Here is a 27,499-nt window from a genome sequence, read left to right as displayed (position 1 = left end):
CATTATAGAATGCCACTTTAAGTTATAATATACTTTACATTTAAGAAAAGCAAAGTGTATCTAGATGTGTACTTACTGCAAAAGAAACAGGAGGAACTGTGTGACTGTTTTTGACACCAACTGAGCTGAATTACATAAGTAAATGAATCAGTGAGACTTTACAGGAATCATCCCTAAAGCAGTGCTTTTTGACCTGGCCTCATCTGAGAATTCTCTGGGGATCATCAGCCATAATTACAGATACCTGGGTCTCACATGTCTGGAGACTGCTTTAAGTGGACGAAGGTTGGGGGCCTGGGTGAGGCTAATGTGCACCTAGGGTACAGAGATTCATTGGCTTAAGATGTTCTAAGCAGTCTACAACAAAATATGGACAGAAATGACAAAACCTGTTTCTAGGCACTCACAACTCATGTGGGTAGCAGTTACACAAACCACTGTTTCATATTACCTATATCCCAACTTAAGGCAATTTCATGGACAGCTCCAACAACACCAGGAAAATTGGGTTTTATAATCTATAATCTGACACCTCTAAACCAAACTTTAGTTCTGGTTCATTTGAACATTTAAAATGAACCAAAAGGGTTTAAGCTTCGAATTGGTACATGTTAGGTTCAGATTTTGCAGCAGGATACTTCTCGGCTGTGCATTTTAGCCTGCAAATGACCCTCTTCTGTTCCCCAGTGCAAATGCAGTTGCTCTTCTATAGGCTCTCAGTAAACTGGGGTAAGAAACCACTAAATATAAACACAGAATGCAACCTCCTCAGCCTTCAAGATCTAGTCCTAAGAGGTAGGTCAGAAAAGGGGAATTTTGGAAAAGCCATGCTTTTAAACACAACAAAGACAAACATTTGAAGAGGATTAAAGATTAGGACCAATTAAAAGTACATTAAGAAATACACATTGAGGGACTATTTCCATTAAAACTGTGTTGTTCTATTGACCTCAGTTGAGCAAGTAGCATAAAGATGATATCGAAAGGCTTACTTGTAAATTGGAAGCATTATAGGCAACGGAGCTGATAAATGGGGAGCAATTTCTAGTAGGTTGGCACGTTCATGAAGGGCTTCTTTTACCATCCTATACTGAAAAGCAAAACAGAGAAAATTAGTTTGGCAGTAACAGATCATAATATTTTCAAATGGCAAATAGACACCCTGCCAACTGATTGATACACAGAAACCCTCTACCTCTGAGTGAGGATAGCTCCCTCCTAATCAAATTTCTAATAATACATCATGCTGTCAACCTGAAAGATTTTTTAGAAACCTTAACTGTATTTGCATAGGAGAAAAACATGCTGTCAGAGTTCCCAGGTGTAAGATATTTTCCTGACTGGAGTTACAAGATTATTGTAACAATTTATCTTGCATTCTCTGTATTGTCCGCCCTCTCAGTCCTCTATAATATTTCCCCCTGTAAGAAATAACAGATTGTTCCAATTCATGCTAAATGTCCCCTTCTTGCCTCCACTAACACAGCAGAGATGGTACTTAGGAGTTGCACAGTATTTTATAGTTTACAGAAAGGCTTTCATCTTGACTCCTTTTCCCTTCGTTATGCCTCTCTGAAAAGCCAGCATTACTATTATAACACTAACTTAAAAATGAGAAAACTGAGGTGCATAGAAATTGAATAAATAAGCTGGAACACATCACAAGTCATCGGATTCTAAGTCTAATGCTCTTTTCTTTGCATCCATCACAATGCCGAGGAGACACGGAAGAAAAGAGGACACGTTCGAAACTGACAATGTCAAGTTAGCACTGCTGTGGTTTTCATGTACCAGAAGCAGATAGGGAGTTCAGCTGATTTTTTTTTTTTTACCCCTCTGGGAAATGTCATCTTCCACACTGCCTTGGCAGTTTTCAAATGGTGGCAGACTGGACACAATAAAGTGTGACATAAGAAAAGCATGACTCAGATCATCTTTTCCTTAAGAATATGTCAGTGACAATATGAGCGTATGATTGCACTTAGAGTTAAGAGGATCAATTTAACACTTCTGTATTACAACAGAGCCGCCCTCCCCGAAATTGTCTGGAAGTAGCAATTTGTTAGCCATTGGCAAAACAAACAAACAATCACAACTGATAAAAGGCAACATATCCAAAGGTGATTCTGTAAATCTGCTACCTTGATGCGCCTGCATAGAAAAAGCCCCTGATTACCCATAAACGCGAAGCTACAGGAAAGAGCCAGGCACACCTCTCCTGAAAGATATTTCAGCAGAATACACACTAAATAGGTATTTCCAACAGGAAGAAACGTTAAAAGCCATAAAAAAAAAAAAACTGATTTAATTGGGTAGAAAAAAGCATAGTCGCAATTTTTGTTTAACAACCAGCATACACAATTACCTGCTCAATATCCAACTTCATGATAGCCTTCTGAAGATATCTCACACCACCATGGATCAATTTAGTGCTTCTGCTGCTGGTCCCTGATGAGAAATCATCTCTTTCTACAAGGGCTGTTTTTAGTCCTGTGTAACCAGAAAACCAAATTAACTTCTTAAATTACACAATTTGTATGTAATTCATTAAAGGCACTTCTCCAGGGTAGAGACAATCACAAGAAAAATTACTCTGAACATGGATAAATTTGTATTCAAAGTGCAGTACACTGTCTATATTATAATGAAGAGATTTTAGCCTCTTCCTGGGGGAAAAGTCAAACCAGAACTAGAAGCATATTAAACTGTGAATGAATCACAACTAGAAAATATTACAGTACAATTTCATGGCAGTAACATACTCTGGGGCACCCAGAGGGTCAAAGGAGAGCCTGGCACCCATCCTGACCCATGTAGAGTTAACTCAGTGTGGTTTTGAAGCCTTGTGGAACTCACATTCATCCCTCATTACAAGTCTCTCACCCATTCCAGCCCTTCATTCCCATGAAATGGGGGGGAAAGACCAAAAGCACCAAAAGGGAAGAAGGAAGAGAATAACCTCTGACACTGAGGGGTTCATAGTTTAAGACATGCAAGCATAGTACTATAGAATTACAAAGAAAAATACTAGCCAGAACCAATAGACCCCGTGCAGAGTATCCATGAGTAAAGACAAGACAATATTCTGGGTAAAGATTAAGGTGAGCAGAGATACGTTGGTTCTAGGAGTCTTATCTCTGCCCCTTTCTTTGAGGGTTGCAATAAATCCCGTAGGGATGAAACCAGCCTTGTTTTGTTTTCTTACAGAGTCATCCCTGCTTCTTCAGGCCTGGCTGGGACCAACAGTAAGCACTGCAAGTGTCATACACCCGTTAGAGATGCAAAGTGGATAGCAACACCAAGCCACGAGGCACTGTCACAGCCGGTGTACTCACAGGGGATGAGAGAATGGCAGAGTCAGTTACAATGAGAATATGCAACTAGAACAGTCTGGGCTCACAAAGCCCATATAAGATAATCTGTGCATGTATTCAATTCAGAACCACTTATTACATTTAATACCAAAGGGTCGTTTTTATAACTTTTAACAGTTTAAATATCGTACCCAAATGTCATCATAAAATCAGGGCAATTCCCTTGACTCAAGAGGACAAAATATTTGGAAACCACGGAGGAAAAAGTAGAGAACTTTGATTCAAGGGCAAAACCACTAATGCTCTAACTAACTAGCAAAATAACACAGAAATCACAGGTGCTGTAGCCTCGGGTCACACTTCGGAAGCATTTATGCCAGGCAAGGATCTGTCGAAGTCTCAACTGTGGAAACTCTATCAGATACGCTTAGTAAACTTAGTACTGAATGTATTTGGAAAAAAAAAAAAAAAACAGAAAAATGCGTCGCATATCTATATCTATATCTATATCTATATATCTATCTATATATATATTTTTTTCTTTTTTCTTTTTTTTTTTTTTAGAAGGATATTGGGAACCTACAAGGCAGGCCCCGGGCGGGCATTAATTAGGCCGGAGTCGGGCGGACGAGCCGCCGAGCCGCTCCCGCCCAGACACGCGGGGAGACGCGGCAGTTTTACAGGCGCCAGACTGGAAAATACAGAGGACTCCGCTCTTACTCCGGGCTGGGGGGAAACCGGGAGCCCCGCCTAAAACCGCGGACAGGGGCGGGGGGGCGAGCTCTTGGGATGCTCTGCTCAGCGGCTCCTCCGTCCGAGGAGACGGCTCTCGCGGGCCCGGGGCCCACCTCCCGCGGCACCTGGGAACCCGCGCCTCAGCGAGGCCTGTCAGGCTCCGCGGAGTCCGGGGCTCGGCCCACCAGGCCAGGAGAGGCAGGGCCAAGCACTCGCCACCAACCACCCCCCGCCCATGGCGCCCCCTCCCGGCATGACCCCTCCCTGAGCGCAGGCCCCACCCTGCCGGCTCCTCTCGGCAGGAGGCAGAGGAGGCACCTCTGTCCTGAAGGCCCGGGAGCCTGGACTTCCGCTCCCCTGGCCTCGCTGGTTGGCCGACTTCCGCTCCCCTGGCCTCTCTGGTTGGCCGACTTCCGCTCCGCTGCCCGCTCTGGTTGGCCGACTTCCGCTCCCCTGCCCACTCTGGTTGGCCGACTTCCGCTCCGCTGCCCGCTCTGGTTGGCCGACTTCCGCTCCCCGGGCCTCGCTGGTTGGCCGACTTCCGCTCCCCTGGCCGCTCTGGTTGGCCAACTTCCGCTCCCCTGGCCTCTCTGGTTGGCCGACTTCCGCTCCCCTGCCCGCTCTGGTTGGCCGACTTCCGCTCCCCTGGCCTCTCTGATTGGCCGACTTCCGCTCTCCTGGCCTCTCTGGTTGGCCGACTTCCGCTCCCCTGCCCGCTCTGGTTGGCCGACTTCCGCTCCCCTGCCCGCTCTGGTTGGCCGACTTCCGCTCCCCTGCCAGCTCTGGTTGGCCGACTTCCGCTCCCCTGGCCTCGCTGGTTGGCCGACTTCCGCTCCGCTGCCCGCTCTGGTTGGCCGACTTCCGCTCCCCTGCCCGCTCTGGTTGGCCGACTTCCGCTCCCCTGGCCTCGCTGGTTGGCCGACTTCCGCTCCGCTGCCCGCTCTGGTTGGCCGACTTCCGCTCCCCTGCCCGCTCTGGTTGGCCGACTTCCGCTCCCCTGCCCGCTCTGGTTGGCCGACTTCCGCTCCCCTGCCAGCTCTGGTTGGCCGACTTCCGCTCCCCTGGCCTCGCTGGTTGGCCGACTTCCGCTCCGCTGCCCGCTCTGGTTGGCCGACTTCCGCTCCCCTGCCCGCTCTGGTTGGCCGACTTCCGCTCCGCTGCCCGCTCTGGTTGGCCGACTTCCGCTCCCCTGGCCTCGCTGGTTGGCCGACTTCCGCTCCCCTGCCCGCTCTGGTTGGCCGACTTCCGCTCCCCTGCCCGCTCTGGTTGGCCGACTTCCGCTCCGCTGCCCGCTCTGGTTGGCCGACTTCCGCTCCCCTGGCCTCGCTGGTTGGCCGACTTCCGCTCCCCTGCCCGCTCTGGTTGGCCGACTTCCGCTCCCCTGCCCTCTCTGGTTGGCCGACTTCCGCTCCGCTGCCCGCTCTGGTTTGCCGACTTCCGCTCCCCTGCCCGCTCTGGTTGGCCGACTTCCGCTCCCCTGCCCGCTCTGGTTTGCCGACTTCCGCTCCGCTGCCCGCTCTGGTTGGCCGACTTCCGCTCCCCTGCCCGCTCTGGTTGGCCGACTTCCGCTCCCCTGGCCTCGCTGGTTGGCCGACTTCCGCTCCCCTGCCCGCTCTGGTTGGCCGACTTCCGCTCCCCTGCCAGCTCTGGTTGGCCGACTTCCGCTCCCCTGCCAGCTCTGGTTGGCCGACTTCCGCTCCCCTGCCCGCTCTGGTTGGCCGACTTCCGCTCCCCTGGCCTCGCTGGTTGGCCGACTTCCGCTCCCCTGGCCTCTCTGATTGGCCGACTTCCGCTCCCCTGCCCGCTCTGGTTGGCCGACTTCCGCTCCGCTGCCCGCTCTGGTTGGCCGACTTCCGCTCCCCTGGCCTCGCTGGTTGGCCGGGGGGCAGCAGGCTGCCGCGTTTCAGGGCCGCGGACTCGAGGCGGCCCCCAGGCTTCGGGTCACAAGGAGCGAGGCGTGGCCGGGCGGAGGGGAGTCGTGCCCAGGGCGCGGGACTTGCTGGGAGCACGGCCGCCCGCCCCGCTGGGCTGGGTGATGGCTCGCGGTCCACGCCAAGAAGTTGTCGTCGTTTGCTGATGGCACGACTCCCGCGTGAACAAGAACCGCGGGCACAGCTGAAGCTGTCACTGGTACCTGGGCCGGGGGCTGCAGGAAGGGCTGAGTTTAGGGGGCAGCCGCTGGCGGGGGACGAACGCGGGCAAGAGCCAGCACGTAAGCCGCCTGGGGCCCAGCGGCTGAGCACCCGCCCTGACCCAGAGCGTGACCCCGGGGACCTGGGGTCGAGGCCCGAGTCGGGCTCCTGCAGGGAGCCTGCTTCTCCCTCTGCCTGGGTCTCTGCCTCTCTCTCTCTCTCTCTCTCTCTCTCTCTCTCGTAAATAAAATCTTAAGCACGAGAAAGGCAAATGCTCGAGATGGCCCAGCTCATTGGGGGGCCACTTGTCACGTTGGGGCTGGGGACGATGTGAAGATCTAGTGGGAGGAAGAGTAAGAGGCAGGTCACAAAGGGCCGTACATCCACATTAGGGAATGTGGACTCTGTCCCACCTGCAGTTGTTTCTCACAAGAAAGTAGGATCAGAGTCTCCTGACAAGGAAAATGCCTCTGAGAACGTGGCTCCAAGTCATGAATTGGTTTGAGTAGCAAATACTTTGTTAGAAAGCACAAGACTTGACATCAATGCTATAGATGCACGATCCTGAACACTGTACTCGGCTACAAGTTATCCATTTTTTTAAGATTTTTACTTTTTATTTTTATTTTATTTTAATTTTTCCAGAAATTCTCAGATATTGTTTTGAGAAACACAAACCCCTATGGGAGTGGAGGATAGGCTGTGGTGGAGAAGAGCTGGAGGCACACCATTTAGGGGATGTGCCATAGGGCAGGAGTAGGGCAATAAAGAGTCCAGCCTCACAAGGCAGTAGATGGTACTGGAGAGTGATGTGAACAGAGAATTTTATGGGCTTATGTTATCAGGAAGGATTTTTTTTTTTCTTTCCTAAACTGACAGAGTGTGAGGCAGGGAACTACTCTAGGAATTAGCAAGCCATCTCAGGAGGATATTTCAGGATATGTAAGTGAGAGCTAACACTTTAAAGCCTCAAAACTGCTTTTACAAGTATTGGACATTTAAAAAAGTTCTTCACATGTATTTATGTGAGAAACCCTAGTGAATACCAACAAAAGTTAAAATGGGCTTCTCTGTCAAACCAGGCTGTTTTGCTTGTCCTATTATTTCTAGTGTCATATCATCAGCTACCCACCAGAATTTCTGGAGTGAAATGATAACGCTCCTTCCAGAGCAAGAAAACATAAAAATTTAACCTCCAAAGTTATAGCTAAATTGATATACTCAAGCACTATGTAACCTAAAAGTACTACCAAAAGTTTTCAGAACCACACACACACACACAAAAATACCCAGATATTTGAAAAAACATATATTTAAATTTTCAACTGCTATTACACACTAAATAATTTCTCACTTTTATTGAATGAGAACAATGGAACGAGGGAGGAGGAAAGTGATGCAAAATCAAGACATTATTAGATCTGTTTCTCGGGATGACTGGGTGGCTCAGTGGTTGAGCATCTGGCTCAGGGTGTGATCCCCGGGGTCCCAGGATCGAGTCCCACATCAGGCTTCCCGGAGGGAGGCTGCTTCTCCCTCTGCCTGTGTCTCTGCCTCTCTCCGTGTCTCTCATGAATAAATAAATAAAATCTTAAAAAAGAAAAAGATCTGTTTCTCATAAATGTTTTTTAACTGATGAACTGACCACAGCAAAGACAATGAAATTATAAAAAGCCTTATAATCTTGCACAGTTCCATTACCTAATGTGCTCCTTTCTGTTTCACCTTTCAAAACTCCAAAATTTTCCTCCCCTCAAAAATTACTGATCAAAATTCAGAACTCCATTTTCTGATACTTTTAAGTATAAAGCAAGGCAGTGAAAAAAGGGTACTGCTTTACCATCTTAAAGAGAACAAACAGTATTTTTAAGTGACATTTAATACTAACATGTTGTGCTCTTAGATAAAATAATTCAGTTTGAAGGCCGTCAAAATAATGTACCCAAGGCTTCAAGCAACTCCTCCTGGCTGGCTGTGGATCTGAGGAGTTCGGGAAGATCTTCCCTTAGCATAGAAAGAACAGGCTCCCCAGGCGCTGGCAGTGAGGGGCTGGCCTCTCTGTGCATGTACAGTAATTCACCTAAATTAGTCCAAGATTCTATGGTGAATAGCCTTTTTCCCCCCTCTTCTTTTTAGCAGTTGCTTTTCATGGAAAGCAATGAGCTCTGTCACTGCTGAGATGAACCAGAACATTTAGTTATTTAATTAATTTATTTTTATTATTGATTGCTTTTAATAGGTGTTCACAGTAGTAGGAAATTCATGACAGTGGTGAAGTATTAATATTTGGAGTGAAATGACTCTGAAAATCTGAGGTGGAATAACAAGGTTAGCTACAGCGGAAGAATAAAGTCAAATGAGGGATAGGTGGGTGGCTCAGGGCGTTCCTGGGGTCCCGGAATCGAGTCCCGCATCAGGCTCCCCCACAGGGAGCCTGCTTCTCCCTCTGCCTGTGTCTCTGCCTCTCTCTCTAGGTCTCTCATGAATAAACAAATTTAAAAAAAAATCCTTCAAGTCAAATGAAATCTTCCTTTCCATCATCTTCAACCCATCTTCTACCGAGTTCAAACTGTGTCCTGAGCGATGTATGGCAAGGGCCATAGCTTTGCCTTTTTTGGACCTAAGTGAGGACATCTAGGTACCAAGCACTTCCAACTAAACCAATATGTGGCTCAAGACAGTTGAATGAATATGGAGGCATAATTACCTTCTAAGGGGAAGAATAATACATTTAACTTTCACAACATGATACAGAACAGAAGTATATTTTAATACCTTTTACTGATTATCTTATTATGCATGAAAACATACTCAATATAATAAATGCAGAGAAGTAAAGAGAACAAAATAAAACTCTCCTGTAATCACACCGCTTAGAGATAACCATAGTTAGTTGACATTTGTGAACATTTAAACGTTCACATTTTTATGCATGGATATAATCACATATGTACATTTTTACAAAAATAGGATCATATGATATATTCCATTTTTTTCATTTAACATTATTTATTGTAAACATCTCTCCATGTCAATACATATTTTTCTATAATCTCATTTTTAATGTATGAATAGTATTACACTAAATATTTACAATGATTTATATTCAATTTCCTATTTTTGAACATTTGGGTTATTTCATACCTTCACTATCACAGATAGTACTGTAACATATTTTCATTTAAAATCTTTGCACTTTTAATTATTCCATTAGAATAAATTTTCAGGTATGGCATTATTTAGATATTTTTAAACAGAAAGGAGAGATTAACTCCTGTGAATTACCTAGCAGAGGCACCAAGGTAATCTACAGATCAAAAAATTTAAATACTCTGTACATTAGTACCATAGCATATGTATTAAAGCCACATGCTCCATGAAGGAAAAATGCTGCAGTTTAAGGAAGGGAAAGTTTATCTTTCTGTAGAAAAGCTTTGGGCACTTACCCTTGGATATCAGAAAGCCAATGCCATTAGTAAGACAACGTACTAAGCCAAAGGCTGAACATTTTATATGAAGGATCAATCGCTTAAAAAAATAACTCTTCTACAGCTTGTTAATCCTCGCAGTCTCAATCGTATGTGTTGGCCCAGTTTTTTTCTAACAATGAAGGTTAGCATTTTACAGAATTATATATTGGATTAGTTATTTCATATCTATTACTATTTTTATATTAAGAAACAGATAAACTATTAAAGGAGATGTCACGTTACAGTAGAATGTATCCTTAACACAGTGTGTTCCTTAAGTACACACAGACTATGGAGGCACAAAAATGTATTAAGCTATAACATTAATTTGAATAATATAGTTATGAGGGAAGAAGGGAGTTGCTGTTAGTGCTTCCTCTTTTTACTTTTTTATTATAAAAATTGCTGGTCTTCAAAGAGAGGAAGACTATCCAAACAACTGAGACAGATGAAAGGAGAGACTAATATACTACTGGCTTTCTAGTTACAAAATTCAGATGTAGACAACATTAACAATAGAAATGTCCCATATATATTTCCAGAAACTTTTATGCTTATGATAGTATACAACCTGTGTACCATTTTGCTTTAAACACAAATACGATTAAAAAGCTCATTATTCTTCACAACTTGTTTTCCAATTTATAATACATTTTAGCCATTTTTTTCCTGAAAATGCATATAAACCTCTTTTCGATGATGGAATGTACCCAATTTATTAAACCAGGCCTCAGGATTTTGCTATTATATATTGCTGTAAGTAAAATTTAGATCGATATGGCATTATGAGTTCAACTTTGAACTCCTCCTCTTCTGCAAACACAGAGAAAATAATCTCTATGTATATTTAAAGAACAAGGTTGACTCAAAAATAAACACACTTTGGATCAGAAATGCAGCAGAAATTCAGAGTGGAGTAGGGAGGCCAAAAGCCTCCGTCTTGCTGAGCTCTGGGTCTGAAATAGGCAAAAGCATCCAAAAATTCAATTCCTGAAGGGCAAGAGGAATACAAGTCTCCCTTGCAAGGAGAGGTAAGAAAGCTGGACTAAGTACCTGAATTTCTGGTGGAGATGCTTCTGCTGACCACTGTCCGGGGCTGTGGACTATCTGTGGGGACATAACTAGGATATAGGAAGACTGACAGAGCATCACCTAAGCCAAAGCACCATCAGCTGGCTCAGCAATCAATCTGTACAATACCCAATATCAACACAGGGTAAGAGCCTCAATTTGGCTCTGAGAAAAGTCTCTGATGGGACTCAAGAGTGGAAAGGACTCTATGTGTACAATTTAAGGTATGGAAACAGTTATATAAACGTGGTTTCTTTTTTTTTTTTAATTTTTTTTAATTTATTTATGATAGTCACAGAGAGCGAGAGAGAGGCAGAGACACAGGCAGAGGGAGAAGCAGGTTCCATGCACCAGGAGCCCGATGTGGGATTCGATCCTGGGGTCTCCAGTATCGCGCCCTGGGCCAAAGGCAGGCGCCAAACCGCTGCGCCACCCAGGGATCCCCTAAACGTGGTTTCATATGAATGAAAGAAAGGAAGGAAGGAAAAGCAGCAAAATAAAAGATGTAAGGTAAAAAATACAAAATAGATTCATACAGCATCCAAACAAATGGAAATAATTCAAATTCCATTCTTTTTTTTATGCTTAATAGAATCTATCTTTAAATGGATCAGATTCACCTAAAGACAGATTCTAATTGGAATCAAAATAAAAATCTTAATAAAAAAAATAAAGATAGATTCTCTTTATTAAGCATTAAAAAAAAAAAAAAATCCCCTGGCTCCTGGCTGGCTCAGTTGGAAGAGCATGGACTCCTAATCTTAGGGTCACGAGTTCAAGCCCCATGCTGGGTACAGAGATTACTTAAATGAATAAACTTTAAAAAAATACAGAAGAATCTAGCTATCCACTCTTTATCATAGACATACTAAAGAAGGGATATAGAGAAGTTGAAAAATATGAAACAAACCCAGTCTGATAAGTTATAAGTAATTTCCCAGTCTCAAAGGTTTATTATATTTTTGCCACAGATAAATTCTAATTTTTTAAAATCAGATTTAGCAAAATTTCCAAGTGGAAAATGACAGTGTTGGTGTCCTGCTTAAAAATACCATTTTAATACCAAAATACCATTCTTGTTCCATTTTTAAAAAAATATTCACATACATTTTCTTCTAATAGTTTAATGGTGTTTTTTTGTTACATCCTTGGTTCACTTGGAACATGACAAATGGAAGATATATATGTATATATTTATATATATATTCTAACACCACTTATTAAATAACCAATAATGAAGGATTTGAAATACTGCCTTTATCATATTCTAAATTTTATGTACTTAGATTTCTAGGCTCTTTTGTTTCATTTATCTCTATGCTCATTTAGCAAACTATTTTAATAAAATAGCTTTAAAATACACTTTAATATCCGATAGATCTCTGTATCTTTCATCATTACTCTTTTTCAAAATTCATTCCAAAAGGTCTCAGAGGCTTATTTTTCCAGATAAACTTTAGCACAATTTTCCAAGTCCTGCCTCTGGCTATTGTCAAAGACAATCAGTATATTAGTTAAAATTACATTAAATTTCCAACAAATTTTAGTAGGAATTTGCAATCTGGTCTAACTAGTACTGTTCAGCAAACAGCAAACTTTCATCTGTTGCAAGTCCACTGTCCCAAAATAGGATTTTCTCTTCCATCGTGGTGACAGAGGGGTGGAAGTAGAAGAGGTTGAGGGTGTAGGCTCCTAATTCCCAGAATGCACTATTTTCCCAGGCTCTCCCTCTTCTGTACTATTCCTACGATGCACACACCTCCGCCCTTTTATAAACCTTTACTTATGCAGAAAAGTCTTATTGTTCTCTTTCATTTATGTCTGAAAACCTGGAGGCTCTCTATAAGGTTATGACACTTGGCAGAAGCTCACAAAGCTAGTAAATGATGAAGCCAAGACTTGATCCCACTTCATTTTAATTCCATAACCCGTGTCCTTAATCACTGGGCTATACCATGTTAGAGTGCAGGAACTGAGAATTGAGGAAGTACCAGACATAAACCATTCATAAACTAAAAGTATGTATACCCTTTTGGAACAAGAGAACTACAGCTAACATTTCCCTCCTGCAAGAGGCAGTATTCTCTGGAATTTGAATTAAACGCCATAAAGGTTAAATGTTATAAATCTGGTTTTAAACCAAAAAATAGGGTCCTAGGTGATCCCTGATACATAGAGGTAAAGTCACATAAAAAAACAAAATGAACTGAAAAGACACCTTGAAGGACCCTGAGGGGGTGATTATATTTATCAGATTTTCCTCATTCCAGCTCTCACGGGGGGCAGACTGCCTCGAACTGTGCGTCAAGGCTGGGCTCCTGCCCAGAGACTGGACACAGTGTTAAACAGAGAAGCAATTTCTATTGATCCTGGAAACCTGCAGAAGAACGTGATGAGAATTGTGCATATTATGTTTATAAAATCATATTCCCAAATGAAACAAATGAAAATTGATTCCCAAGAAAATGCAGAGGGTAAGAATGCAAATAAATGTTCATTAGGAAGACTTCATGACTTTTTCCTTGCCTTCTACAGTCTTTGTTTATCCATTACCAAAATTGCATTTGGGCATAGTATTTCATCAAAAAGCTTGTGCAAACATTTCTATACAAGCCCTTTAACATCTAGTGGTTCCCCCAAAACTTTGATGTCCTGAAAAATCTAATTATTACTGGTAACTTTAAAAGATCACAGTAATTTATTTTTGTCAAATGTGACTAAAGATTAATGGATACAATCAGGAATAATTTGGTAAAAACATATCAAACGCAGAGAAAGCAAAATTTGTTGTTAAGTGAAGCATCAAATATAATAAAAGAGCAAATTCCATGAATGAACAGCAACAGTGCACAATTCATTAACCAAATGCCCATGATTATTTCACACTTCAGAGGGCTACTGATATGATCAGAAATTGTAGTAAAAGGATAAATACAGATTAACTTCAGCATCTCTATACATTTTAATTATAAATCCTACCCCCCAAGGGATACCAGTGTAATAAAAGAAGTACAAACTGAGGTTTATCCAACCCTTTTATAAGGCATATTCTGCAGACAAAACTCCATATACATAAAAAGACATTCAGCCAATTGTTACGAACTGGTCAACAGCCAGTCTCTGGAAACTCCTGTCTTCCCAAAGCCATCATCACCAGCGTACCATCATCACCATCACTATCCTCATATGACTTTGATCATGGGCTCACACACCAGTTAATGTCCTGCTCACTGCCCAAAGGAAAGAAAAATGCACTTGTTCAGCAATGACTAACAAACTACAATCTCCTGGAGGACAAAACGACATCTTATTAATCTACTTCTCAGAGCTAGATCAGTGCTTGACTCACAAACAGTTTTGCTTTAAAACAGGAAAAACAAAACAAAACAAAACCAAAGCCAAACAAACAAAAAACTTGAAACTTAAAGAATCATTAACAAGAACATCCTTGGGATGAATTCTTCAGCCATTTAAAAGAATGAATACCTTATACCTGTAAAGATGGTTAAATATACAGTTATTTGAGAGTAACACGCTGCAAAGTAATGACTACAGTATGATCTCGCCTACGTTTTGAAAAAGATATAAATCTAGAAAGTGAGACTTTTTAAAAGGAGAAAAGGAAGAAAAGGCACAAAAGAATATTGGTTGCCTTATTATCATTGCACTCAATCCTGCAACCTACCCTAGTTTTTTGAAGGAAGCCGGCTCTCTAATGCCCCTCAACTCCCCCAATCAGTTCTAGGTTTCCATTTAAACAAAGCCCTCTGCCTTCAAAGAATCCTCTCTCATTTTCTCCTTCTATCACTGATATCCAGTCAGTTCTCCATTCTGCATTCTACCCACTGTGTATTTTCTGCCTCCGCTCTGAGCAATACTGGGGAAACACACACACACACACACACACACACACACACACACACACCCTTCATAGAAAACAAACTTACATTTTCTAACCACAGCAAAGTAACTCCCTATCACATTTTCCATAGGGTGGTTCTAAATCTTTTCTACATGGAAGTCCCCTACCCCTATCCATAAGGAGAACATCTCTTTGTTTTTGTGTGTATAAGAATAGGCCGTACTCACACACCCTTTGTTTTTGTCTCTGAGAGATGTCCCTTATTTCCCTGCCAAACCTAAGATACATCTTTGATATGCTTGTTCAACATGCTGCCTTCTATTATTTGCATATGAAGATTCTCCTCCTGTACAGGCTCTTTCCTCTACATGCACAGAAATATTCAAATTGTTCCTCTTGAAAGAAAGGAAGAAAGAGAGAAAGGAGGGAGGGAGGGATGCAGGAAGGAAGAAAACAATTGTACATGTTGGCTCCTTTCTTTATATCCTACTACACCATCAAGTTACCTCCTATTTTGTTTGTCCCAGTCCCGCCCCCCGTCCCCCAGCTTCTCTCATACACACTCGATGCTCCAAATGGAAACGTGCTGTCTCCCACACACACTGACTCCATGCGGTTCCTCCTGCATGTTCCCTCAGATGGGAATACTTTCACCAAGCAATGTTTGCCTATGCTAAACATAAACAGTAGCTTTCCCTCTCCTGACAGTTCTCTGCAGATATAATGACCCTCGGCTTTATTGTGTCCATAATGCCCATACATCTTTTGAAGGCACATACTCTCCAACATGCAACTCAGTCTCTCCAGACAAGTAGAACTATGATCACCTTACAGGTGTCAACTATGTCAGTCCAGTGTGTGTTCTCATTAGTATCTTGCATACTGCCATGCATACAACAGGCAGTCAGTGAATATTTGTGGAACTAAAATGAAAGAAGAAAGAAAAGAAGAAAAGAAAAAAGAAAAGAAAAGAAAAGAAAAGAAAAGAAAAGAAAAGGAAGGGAAGGGAAGGGAAGGGAAGGGAAGGGAAGGGAAGGGAAGGGAAGGGAAGGGAAGGGAAGGGAAGGGAAGGGAAGCGAAGGGAAGGGAAGGGAAGGGAAGGGAAGGGAAGGGAAGGGAAGGGAAGGGAAGGAAGCTGCTATATATTTCAGTACATAACATAAACATAACCAGAAACACCAAAATATATTTTTCTGAATCCTACTGGGGGAGTGATTCACTAGAACAGAAAAATCACCACCTGGTCAATTCTCCCTCCTGGGAGGGGTAGCCTCAAAGGAGATGTCCCATTACGTCACAAACATGTCCTCCCCTTCCACTCTCCTCCACAGGCCTCCAGGGGAGAGAGGTGAGTTCTGATACCTTGACATAACTATAACCATTCTTTCCATCTGGTTTAATTTGTCCAAGGGAAACGTGGCACAAATTATGAACCATGGATGTAAACAGGGAGTTATATGAAAGTTGGGGCCTGTCTGACAAGAGAATAAATTCCAATGCCTATATTTGGGATTTACCATTATTTGGAAGTGACAGAAAGGAACTAAGCTGTGAAGTCTCTGTGAATCAAAACTTCAGTGCTGACCCTATGCTGGCATAGTAAATCTAGGGCACTTTCTTGACCACATATGTCTAGACCTTGTGAAACTTATTAATTTTTTCAAAAGATTTTATTTATTCATTCATGAATGACACAGAGGCAGAGACACAGGCAGAGGGAGAAGCAGGCTCCATGCTGGGAGCCTGATACGGGACTCGATCCCAGGACCCCAGGGTCACAACCAGAGTCCAAGGCAGACGCTCAACCACTGAGCCATCCAGGCGCCCCAAATTTATTCATTTCTTAAGAGTAAACTACCAGGTATATAAGGCAACTAAGTCTATGGTGGATATGGCAGTAACTTAATCTGAGAATTATTCCATGTAATGTATTACCATGGAATACGAAATTGCAATAAATACTGAACCTGATACACTAACTAAAATAATCCAGAGTCAAAATTCCTTGCAACAGTGCCCAGCCCAACTGGGTACATCTAAGGATACCACAAAGATTACTTTTCCTGGACAACTGGTTCTAAAAGTCTCTTGCCTTAGGGGTGCCTGGGTGGCTCATCTGGTTAAGCCACTAACTCTTGATTTCGGTTGAGATCGTGATCTCAGGGGCATGGGATGGAGCCCCATGTGGGCTCCACACTCAAGGGTCCTTCCCCATCCACCTCCCCCTAACCCGGCTCTCACATATACTCTCTTTCTAAAATTGAATTTAAATAAAATATTAAAGTAAAAATAAATAAAGAGACACCATCCTAAGAAAATAAATAAATACAATCTTCTTAAAAAGTACTAAAAAAAAAGTCTTTGCTTCATCTTAATAATGATAGCTACAGGGGCCCCTGGCTGGCTTGGTCATAGAGCTTGCAACTCTTAATCTCAGGGTCATGAGTTTAAGCTCCACGTTGGACGTGGAGCGTACTCAAAATGAAAAAGAATAGTAATAATAAAAATGGTAGCTATAAATACTACCTATAATTTATTTAGCTCTATTTTATATTACAAGCATAGTTTTTAAGTCATCTTCATGACTTCATATTTAATCCTCACAACATTCAAAGAATTATTTTTTTTCCTTATCTGAAAGACAAGGAAAAAAAAAAAAAAAGAAAGACAAGGAACCTTACAGAAATTATCTGCCCGAGTGCATGTGTGTGTGCGTGCGTGCGTGTGTGTGTGTGTGTTCACATCTATATACATATCTGATTAAGATGCTGAGCCGGGATATGTATTCAGATTCCCTTCACCACAAACTCCACACTAATAACAATCAAGTAAAAATCAGACTATTTTTATTAAATATATCTTATGGAAAAGCACTGGTGTTCCATATTAAAATTTCTTTCTTTACATGTCATGTTTCCATTTTTAAAGAGCTTTTTCATCATGCCTTTCCTAATGCTGACTGATAGGGTGCCTGAGACAGAACTACAGGTTAGCAACAGTCTTTTCTATCATGAATTCACATAAACCCGAGTTACCCAAACTGAAGTCCGTATTTCACTGGAAAAAAATGCTTTTAAGAGATAGAGGAACAAAAACAATTATTTTAATAGATTAATTCATTTTAATAAATCTTTTTTACCTTTCACTAACATAAATGTGATATCAGATGATATACAAATATTTTTATTTCATTAAAAGTTATTTACTTTCTGAGATTAGAAAGAAATAGGAGGAACATCAAAATAATGAATTCATAGGAACTTAAACTTTTCTTTTTAAAGAAATTCATTTAAGTGTAAAATACAAGCTGTGTTTAATTTTAAAATTGTGCAGGTGCCTATATTTAAAAATATGAAAATACTTCACAAAGGATGGAAAATCAGGAAATGCAACAGAAATGTGACTTTACTAGCATACAAAGCACACTGCATGTTTGACTAGGGGACCCAGGTGTGGGGAGATGAGACCTTTATCTGGAATACATCTATCCACAAGGGGACTCACCTCTGGTGACAGCATCTAGTGCACAGCCACATCCTGTTGCTCCTCCTCCAATGACAAGGATATCGAATTCAGACATGTTTTGCAAAGTCAGTAGCTGAGCTTCTCTGGAAGGAGGCTCCCTGTTAACAGGTTCTGAAACGCACTCTGCTGCTTCAACATAGGCCAGGTTCACCTGATGTAAAAGTCCAAAGTCCATTTTCAGTTTTCATGTAGAATGCTAATGCAATACACTTTACATTATACTAAAAGAAGAAGTTTGTAATGGAGACAAGCAATACGAAAGCTAGACCATACTCCATTGTCCACATGGAATTACAAGACTAACTATCTTGTAGAAAAGAAAAGTCCTTAAGATTCTAGAGGTTTTGTTTCATTTTGTTTTGTTTTTAATAAGCCACAACTATTTCGGCATGGAACACCTAGTTTCAGGTTCAGTATATCTCAACTGCTTGTTTTGGTTTCATAAACGACCAAGTTCAACTATTTCCTACATGGGATAACAATTCCCAAATACTTAGTCTAAGACAAGTTATAGGAGAACAGAAGGAAATGTTTTACCCCATAGCAGTAATTCATTCAGATAACATTTAAAAGTGTTGAAAGGAGGAGGGAAAAAAGCACTTTATGCCTTTCTGTAATTTCTTAAAAGTATATGTTCTTCATTCCTTAATTCCTCTGGCAAAAATAGATACTAGAGCTTGGAGGTCTATGAGTTTAGGTCAATATAACTAAAAAAGAATCTGTTTGACAGAAGTTATTGTCCTGTTTAATTTTTTTTAATATTTTTTTAAGATTTATTTATTTATGATAGACATAGAGAGAGAGAGAGAGGCAGAGACACAGGCAGAGGGAGAAGCAGGCTCCATGCAGGGAGCCCGACGTGGGATTCGATCCCGGGTCTCCAGGATCACGCTCTGGGCCAAAGGCAGGCGCTAAACCGCTGCGCCACCCAGGGATCCCCTATTGTCCTGTTTAAATGATCAGCTATAGCCAGTAGAAATTATATTTTTAAGGAGTTTAGTCTGAGGCTTCCCATTAAATGTTTTAATATAAAATTATAGATTTTATATTTTTGATATACACTATTTCCATTTTTGAAAGCTTTAACAATAAAACAATTAAAGCCAGCTATTGCCCCTCTAAAGGATAATTACCTTCCTTGTTTCTACTTTTTCTTTCATTAGAATGTAAGTTATTATCCTTAATTTAAAAAATGATGCTAGCCTTAAAAAAAAAAGTAGTTGTCAGAAGTTAGAGTCAAAAGCCAAATGCTAATACTAGGTTTAATCACTATAGTGAATAGTACTGGCTAATGTTGCTCTAACAGTGAGTTATCCACAGGTATGTAACTTCTATTTTCCTTCCTCTAAATTACATTACTGTTGGACCAACTGGATTTCTATAAAAATAAATCTAGAAGCCACAGAGGATGTTGAAAGGAACCTGGATCAGAGGGTCCTAGCTTAGGACTCAGCACTTTTGTTTACCAGTGTGATTTTTGACACATTATCTCCCTGGGCTTAGTTTCTTCATTTGTAAAATGGAAGACAGACCCCTGTGATGTCTCTAGCTCTACATCTCTGAGTCATCCTCAGTCTGAATGGATGAAGGATATGAGGGTAGTTGGTAAACTGTAAAGTACCACCATAGTTGTTATTAGTTATTAAAGAATTTATTTAATAGCATGTAAAAGGAAACTTTTAAAACACATTTTAATAAGTCTCATCAAAACAAAAGATTATAATCAGGTGCCATAAATTTTCAGGCTATATATTCCAATTGCAAGCCACAAAAATCTTATTCTCCTTTATAACTCTTCCCATCATCTACTAATAACCATTTCCCCATGCTCATATTTATATACATTTAAGGTACCTAAATAAATGTAACCCTAGGCTTTGGAAAACGTGACATTTTTCTGTCATGGGTTTGCCTTCTCTTATCAAAGGAGGAGGAGGAGGAGAAGAGGCAGAGGAGGAAGAAGAAGATGAAGAAAAAGAAGAATTATATACATATATATGTGTGTATATATATGTATATATATTTATATATACATATATATATGCATGTAGTATATAAACATATAAAACTATGTAGAAAGAACAAGTGCCAAAGTAAAGCAAAGAAGCACCAGGCTATGGCCATTCTGGTGAGGGAGGGAGGGTCTTTCATTTGAGCATTCAACTGGCCCATGACAGATGGGTAGGACTTGGACATAAGACTGACAAGTGACTAAACTGCCAGAGCATTTTCACACATTAAAAAAAAAAAAAAAAAAAAAAAAAAAAGCTGACATTTTCTGCTTGGTAAGTTTTATGGAAATACTCAAGAAATAAATTTAAGGACTATATCATGATGTAAGTTATTAGAACTTGGTAATACTAAAAGGCCCCTGTCCTACTCTGCTAACAGGTCATAACTAGGAATATTAAATTAAACTGAATTTCTTCCTCAGCAAGTATGCTGATGGGCACCCCTCATGTCTTGTGGGCTTCTCATTCCACAGACTACACTCTTTCTCCATCTTTGTCCCCTGTCTCATCCTCCTCCCAGTACACTCTATCCCATCTCAACAATTAAAAAATGCCTCTTACGTATGTTTTTACCATCCTAAAAATTCTGGAAAGTCCTGTATACCCTTGCTTTTTCTACTGTATCACCTCCTACTCACTCAACCAACTCCTCAATTCATTCTAATCTGCATTTTCACATACATAGCACCACCACCACCACCACCACCACCACAACTGACTCATGTCCACTTTGCTGCGAAATCCAGTCAGCATGGTTTATCCCTCATGTTAGCTGTCACCTCAGCACACAACTTTCTGTTCACTCACCTTGGCATCTGGGAGATAACTGTCTGAGCTGAGCTCTCTCTCTTCCTAGTCTCTCTTAACCACTCTCTCCTAGTTTCTTCTGGAGGTTCCTCTACTCCTCATCATTAAACACTAAGATTCCTCTTAGGCCTCTCTCTAGAGAAACCCTAGAGAGTTTCTTCTACCTCCATATGGTCATGTAACCTTATACAATACTGACTTCCAGTTTTGCTCCGCTATTCTAGAACCCAGATATCAAACTACCTACTTGGCACCTCCATTTGGTATATTTCAAAATTCAAACATTTTCCCTGTCAGTGTTCATCAGGGAAGGTGCCTTTTTGCATCTAGTTGCTTGTGCCACTCCCTTATGTCCCATATCTGATCAATCACTGAGTACTAACAACTCCACCTCCTAAAAAAGTCTCAGGCCCAGTCACTTCATCTTCACTGCCCCTTCCCAGTCAAGGTATGTCCCCTTTCCCCTGTACTAAGACAATATCTTCCCACTGGTCCTTACATACTCACCACGCCTACCTCCAAGTCAGTCTCCATACTGCAGCTGGGGTGGTCATTTTAAAACCCAAATAACATCATTTCCTTGTGTAAAAACTTTCAAGAGCTTCCAGTGTAAGTTAGGTTATAGGAAGCAACTTTACTCTAGTTTCGAAGATTCTTTAGTCTTTTAGAGCAGGTTGAACTTAACCAAAAAAAAAAAAAGGACAATACCAAGTGCAGGTGAAGATACAACACAATTGGAAAGCTCTTATATTGCCGATGGAAATGCAAAATGAGACAGCCATTTTGGAAGACCTGAGTTTCCTATAAAAGTAAACAGACACTTACCATACAAGCCAGTAATCCTTTCCTAGGTAATTACTCAAGAGAAATCAAAAGCTGTGTTCACACAAAAACCTACTGCAGATGTTTACAGTGGCTTTATTTATAACTGCCAAATGAGTAAACAAACTGTGGCGTAGTTATGCAATGGAACAATAATTGGCAATAAAAAAGAACAGAGCACTGATAGACCTGACAACATTAATGGATCGCACATACGTTCTGCTAAGTTAAGGGTCAGCGAATTATGGTTTTCCATCCAAATCTGGCTGCCATCTGTTTTAATAAACCAAATTTTATTAGAACATAGACACACCCAATCATTCAGGGGTAGTCCCAAACTGTAATATAGCAAAGTGGAGAAGTTGCAACAGCAATGCTATGCCTGCAAACCTAAAACATTTACTACCTGGGCATTTACAGAAAAGTGTGCCAGTCCCTGGGCTAAATGAAAGAAGACAGACTCCGAAGTCTATATATGACATGATTCCATTTATGTAATCTTCTGTAAAAGCAAAAGCATGGGGTTGAAAAACAGATCAGTGATCGTCAGAGTCTGGGGACAGGGTGAGGGAAACACTGGCTACAAAGCGCATGAGAGAAATTTTAAGAAGGATAGAAATATCCTCTCTCTTTACTATGGTGGTGGTTATATGACTATATGTACTTGACAAAACTAATAGCACTGTATATTATAAAGGATGAATTATACCACATAATGCAAATTATACCCCAAATTATACCTCAATAAACTTGACTTTAAAAAAAGTAAGTAGACAAGTAGATAGCCGAGATGCACATGAAAAGATGCTCAACGTTACTAACCATCTGGGAAATGTAAATCAAAACCACAATGTGATACGTGATTCTTGTCAGAATGGCTAGTATCAAAAAATGTAAGGGGCACCTGTGTAGCTCAGTCGGTTAAGCATCTGACTATTGATTTCAGCTCAGGTCTTAATCTCAAGGTTGTGAGTTCAGGCCCCACATTGGGCTCCATTGCTGGCAGGGAGCCTACTTAAAAAATAAACAAATAAATTTGTTGGGGAGCCTGGGTGGTTCAGTCAGGTAAGTGTCTGACTCTTGATTTTGGTCAGGTCATGATCTCAGGGTTGTAAGATCAAGCCCTGTGTCTGGCTCCACACTGGGCATGGAGCCTGCTTAAGATTCTCTCTCTCCTTCTGCCTTTGCACCACCCCTTTAAAATAAACAAATGCTTTAAAAAAAAAATACAAGAAATAACAAGTGTTGTCAAGGATGTGGAGAAAAGGGAACCCTCATACACTACTGTAGGGAATATAAATTGGTGCAGCCCCCATGGAAAACAGTAAGGAGGTTTCTTAAATGATTAAAAGAAACAAGTATCATATGATCCAGCAATCCCATTTCTGGGTATTTACCTGAAGAAAATGAAAACACTAATTGAATGGATAACAATAATAACGTGACATGTATACCTATCACACACACACACACACAGCCATAGAAAGACTGAAATCTTACCATTCGTGGCAAAATAGATGGACTCTGAGGATACTGTGCTAAGTGAAATAAGTCACAAATACTATATGAAACTAAAAAACAAAACAAATGAACAAACAAAACAGAAAAAGAATCCTAGATACAGAAAACGAACTGATGGTTGCCAGAAGGAAGGAGTATAGGAGAGATGGGCAAAAGGGATGAAGGGGATTAAGAGGTATGATCTTCCAGTTATAAAATGAATAAGACACAGGGATGCAATGTATAGCACAGGGAATATAGTCAATAATAGTGCAACAACTTTGTATGGTGATGGATGGTAATCACACTTACTGTGGTGACCATTTTATAATGTATATAAATACTGAATCACTATGCTGTGAATCTGAAACTAACACTATATGTCACTTATTTTTCTATTTTAAAAAAGAACAAATACGTATATAGTATTTATGTGTCAGGCCCGATTAAAAACATTTTACTTTTTTCTAGTCATTGAATCCTCACAATAACCCTATAAGGTAAGTAGCATTGTGATCTCCACTTTAACATAAGAAGTAACTGACACAAAGAAGAGCTAAGTAACCGGCCCATGATTAATGCAGCTCCTGTATGGAAGAGCCGGGCACTGCACCTCCGCAGTCTGTCCACAAACGAAGTTTTATATTGCTACACCACACAGATGATGAATAATGTGAGAAAAAAATAAAGAGACAAACTTATCAGCTATGATAGGATGAGATATCACCAGTTACCAAACGCAGAAAGTTTTTGGTTTTTTTGGTATGGTTTTGTTGTGCATGCTTTTCTGAATAGTTATTCCAAAAAAAAATTTTTTTTAAAGATACAGCACTATTGAGGGTAATTTATTTAATTTCTGACACTACATTTAAAACCACATTTTATTTTTGTGTATATTTTTCCCATAAAAGCTGGGAAGTGTTGCAACTGAGAAGCTAAGCACCAAGTTTATTTTAGAGGCAGTAAACACAGCCTAAGGCCCTACTTACAATTATGACAAGAGAAAGACTCATATGGCTTCATATGGCTTTGAGTCTCAAAAACACTTCTGCACTCTACCTTCCTTAGAATATACTGGCTGACAGCAAATACAGAAGGGAAAGCAGCCAGAAACAACTGTGGCAGCAAGGTAATAACGTGCTTTAAGAGCAGAGGTATTTGTGCTCCAAACTTCCCCAGGCCAGCTCTTCCGAAGGCAGTTTGATTAAGCAGGAATCTGGGAGGTAGGTCCCGTTAAAAGACTGACCCAGAGATTCTGGGAGAAACCTTGGAATGGCAACATACCCCAAATCACCTGAGAGACCAAAACTCCAGTGTCCAGTGTCCCGACAAGACACCTGACCCACAATCACTAACTCGTCCAATCAGTAGGTATTAGAGGTCCTCGGGAAGTCTACAGACTGGAGGACAAAACGAAAAGATGAAGAGTCAATCATAATATTGCTTAACAGGCAAAATTAAGATAAAGAGGCTACAAGAGTCACAAAAAGCATGCTTAATCCAGACCTGAGAGGGTTTCCTGGAAATTATAGCTGCAGCAAGTCAAAAAAGACCAAGAGGCATTAGATGCATAACAATGACAGGAAAGGAAGTGGGAATAGCATGTGCTAAAACCAGAAGTCATGCTACTGTATTTCTTTGCTCTGCACACTACTTTCTTAAAAACAGGAGTTACACATCCAATACTTAAAAGTTGCTATATTTTATATAAAAATGAGGATTTCTGAGATAAATCTGCTGCAACTGCACAGCAGCTTCTGCCCTAGGCAGGGACTGTATGTTCTTGTTAGTCGGGGGCTCCCGCTCACTGGTTTCACAGGTTTTATCTCACCCAGTCTGGCCGCTGCAGGCATAGAAGTTTGCATAAAGACAGGACAAGCCCAATTGAATAATTCAGCTATTGAAGCCAAAAGAAAGGAGAGACTAAGAATTCCAACCCCTACTGCCGAAGAAAAAATTCTTATCCTGGTGGAATTAGGAGAATATTTAATATCACTTTGATGTTATTATTTCTCATATTTAATTATGATGGTCTATGAGGAAGTAGGCATTTTTCAAAAACTTGTAAGCAAATGTTCATCTACATTTTAAAAAGATAAAATTCCTTCAGAACTCTTTTTTTTTTTAATTGTATTTATTTGAGACAGAGTGAGTGAGACACAGAGAGAGAGAGCACAAGCAGGAGTAATAGCACAGAGAGAGGGAGAAGCAGACTCCCCACTGAGCAGGGAGCCCAACATAGGGCTGGATCCCAGGACTCCAGGATCACGACCTAAGCCGAAGGCAGACGCTTATCCACTGAGCCACCCAGGGGCCCCAAATTCTTCCAGGATTCTGAGAGTAAACCTGTAGTTCTTGTCAAGAGATTGGTACCTATGAACACCTACGGAGAACCGAAAGCCAAGTTCATAATCTTTGAGAGCTTATATCTCAGAGAACAGGATTCAGAAGGTGATCAGTTTTTACTATGTCTGTACCTCATTAGACTTGCAAATTAAAAAAAAAATCCTAGACATTTGCAACTTCAGGTGAGACCGAAAACAAGATCTAATAATTAGTGTCTATTTCTGAAAGAAGTGCATATTTAAAGACCACAGGCAATTAACAACCAGGTTGTCCTGTAATCATGTATAGTAATAATTGGAGTACAAAGTAGGCTTTCATGCAAATCACTTCATCCTGCAACTATCACTCTCACTGTCTCCCATCTCATGTGATTCAATCACATACTAGTAATGTAACTGCTAGATTTAAGGGAAATCGCTTCATGTTCTGTTGTCACTGAAAAAGATCAACAATATTTTTATTTCCCTGGAAAGAAGGTGTGACCTAAAAAAAAAAAAAAAAAGAAGGTGTGACCTGCAACTCCTTACGGTGAATCTTAGCGTGTTCTAATGGCCTTCACCTCCCGAATCACTTTGTGATTCTAAACAATGATGTTTTTTTTCTTGTACTTACATGACAGTAAGCAACATTTCTCACTTGTGAACATCCTTGGTGAGGACCTACGATTCCTCTGTAGGAACAGTTGCTAATGGCTGGACTGTCACCTCCACTGGGGGCCAGAGAAGAGAAAACAAGTCCTTCCTTCTGGGGTGACAGCAGAGAGCTCCAGTTCACCCTGAAGATGCTGTCTGGCCTTTAAGTGGCTGCGATTCATTTGAGAAATCACACAGAAGCTCTTTGAGAATAGCAATCGTGATATATCCAAACTATTAAACTGTAAACCTTTTTTATAGCTGAAAAAGAGGGAAAGCGCCTTGGATCTGTGTAAATCTACTTCAGATAAACTCACATCATAATTGACTAATGATCTGAGGTTTGGGGGATGTGTTTCATTGGTTTGCAAATAAATATTTCAGAAATGATATATTTGGAGGTATCTCAACTTGGTATCACTCTGGAGAAGACGCCTGAGCTCAGGGAGGCCAGAGGGGGAAGAGGCGGCACTGGGGCTTGATGGGCTGCTACTAGTCCCCACACTCTAATGAGCTAGCTCCTATAGGTTTCATCATTACCACAGAATGGAGGCTTCCTTTGGCCACCAAGGAAAGTGAGTTCAGTTATTCCTAATGCAAGTAACTGAGAGAATCAGAATCTGATCCCAGGTTTGACTCCACATCCCATGACTTCAGCTGTGCCAGGCTCTCTTTGCCTATTTATGTAGGTTACCTGGGCCCCTCGATCCGTCAGCCTCTCCGGCACCAGCAGTGCAGGGAGCTGTTATAGTGACCATCAGTGAACTCAGAAGTCCTAGAGACTGTGGCCAGCCACACTGTGCAGTCAAGTCTATGAAATAGCACTCTTCCTTAGAAACTTCCCTAACACATACACCTGGAAGCAGATATAGGGGGTTCATCCTCCCATTGCTTGCAGGTAAATAAAAATTTCCAAACTTGACAATCCAGATGGCCCTCGGCTACAGTTCAACTTGATGTTCAAAAATAGTTATAGGTCAAATTTAGGATGCACACTTTCCATTTCTCTGTGAATTATTTCTTCAAAAATATACTTTTTTTAACATTCCTATTTGTACTCACAAGCATATAATTAGATCTCAGAACTTCTTTGTTGAAAGACCACAATTTACAAAATAAAGGAAGTGAGTAAAATTAGCACTGCCTAACTCAACTTAAAGCATCTATTTTCTTCTTAATTTGCCAAAACTCTACCTACAGGAAGCCTTCTGCACATAAACATAATTTAACTATTAAGCTGGAAGAAAGAGAGCTAAAGGACTCTCCCCAAA

At 41.1% G+C, this 27,499-nt stretch overlaps 1 protein-coding gene across 6 annotated transcripts in view; it reads right to left on the bottom strand.

Moving 5' to 3' along the window:
* The window catches only part of GPD2 (glycerol-3-phosphate dehydrogenase 2), a 141,015-nt gene that overhangs the window by 65,869 nt on the left and 47,647 nt on the right, over positions 1–27,499 (bottom strand). For 3 of the 6 annotated variants that reach the window (XM_049106406.1, XM_049106404.1, XM_049106405.1), the window contains exons 3-6: positions 18,089–18,260; positions 10,705–10,758; positions 2,366–2,490; positions 993–1,090 (exon numbers count right to left, since the gene is read on the bottom strand). In XM_049106406.1, coding sequence (XP_048962363.1) covers positions 993–1,090; positions 2,366–2,490; positions 10,705–10,758; positions 18,089–18,260 — 449 coding nt within the window. Of the gene's footprint in view, positions 1–992; positions 1,091–2,365; positions 2,491–3,205; positions 3,713–4,330; positions 5,395–10,704; positions 10,759–18,088; positions 18,261–27,499 lie in introns of those variants that run through there. The other 3 variants (XM_025471152.3, XM_025471150.3, XM_025471155.3) reach the window with 3 other exon arrangements.

This window comes from Canis lupus, chromosome 36 (genome assembly GCF_003254725.2).
Source record: "Canis lupus dingo isolate Sandy chromosome 36, ASM325472v2, whole genome shotgun sequence".
NCBI classification, from domain to species: domain Eukaryota; kingdom Metazoa; phylum Chordata; class Mammalia; order Carnivora; family Canidae; genus Canis; species Canis lupus.
The sequence above is the reverse complement of the archived record's forward strand: the minus strand, read 5'-3'. Positions and strand labels throughout refer to the sequence as shown.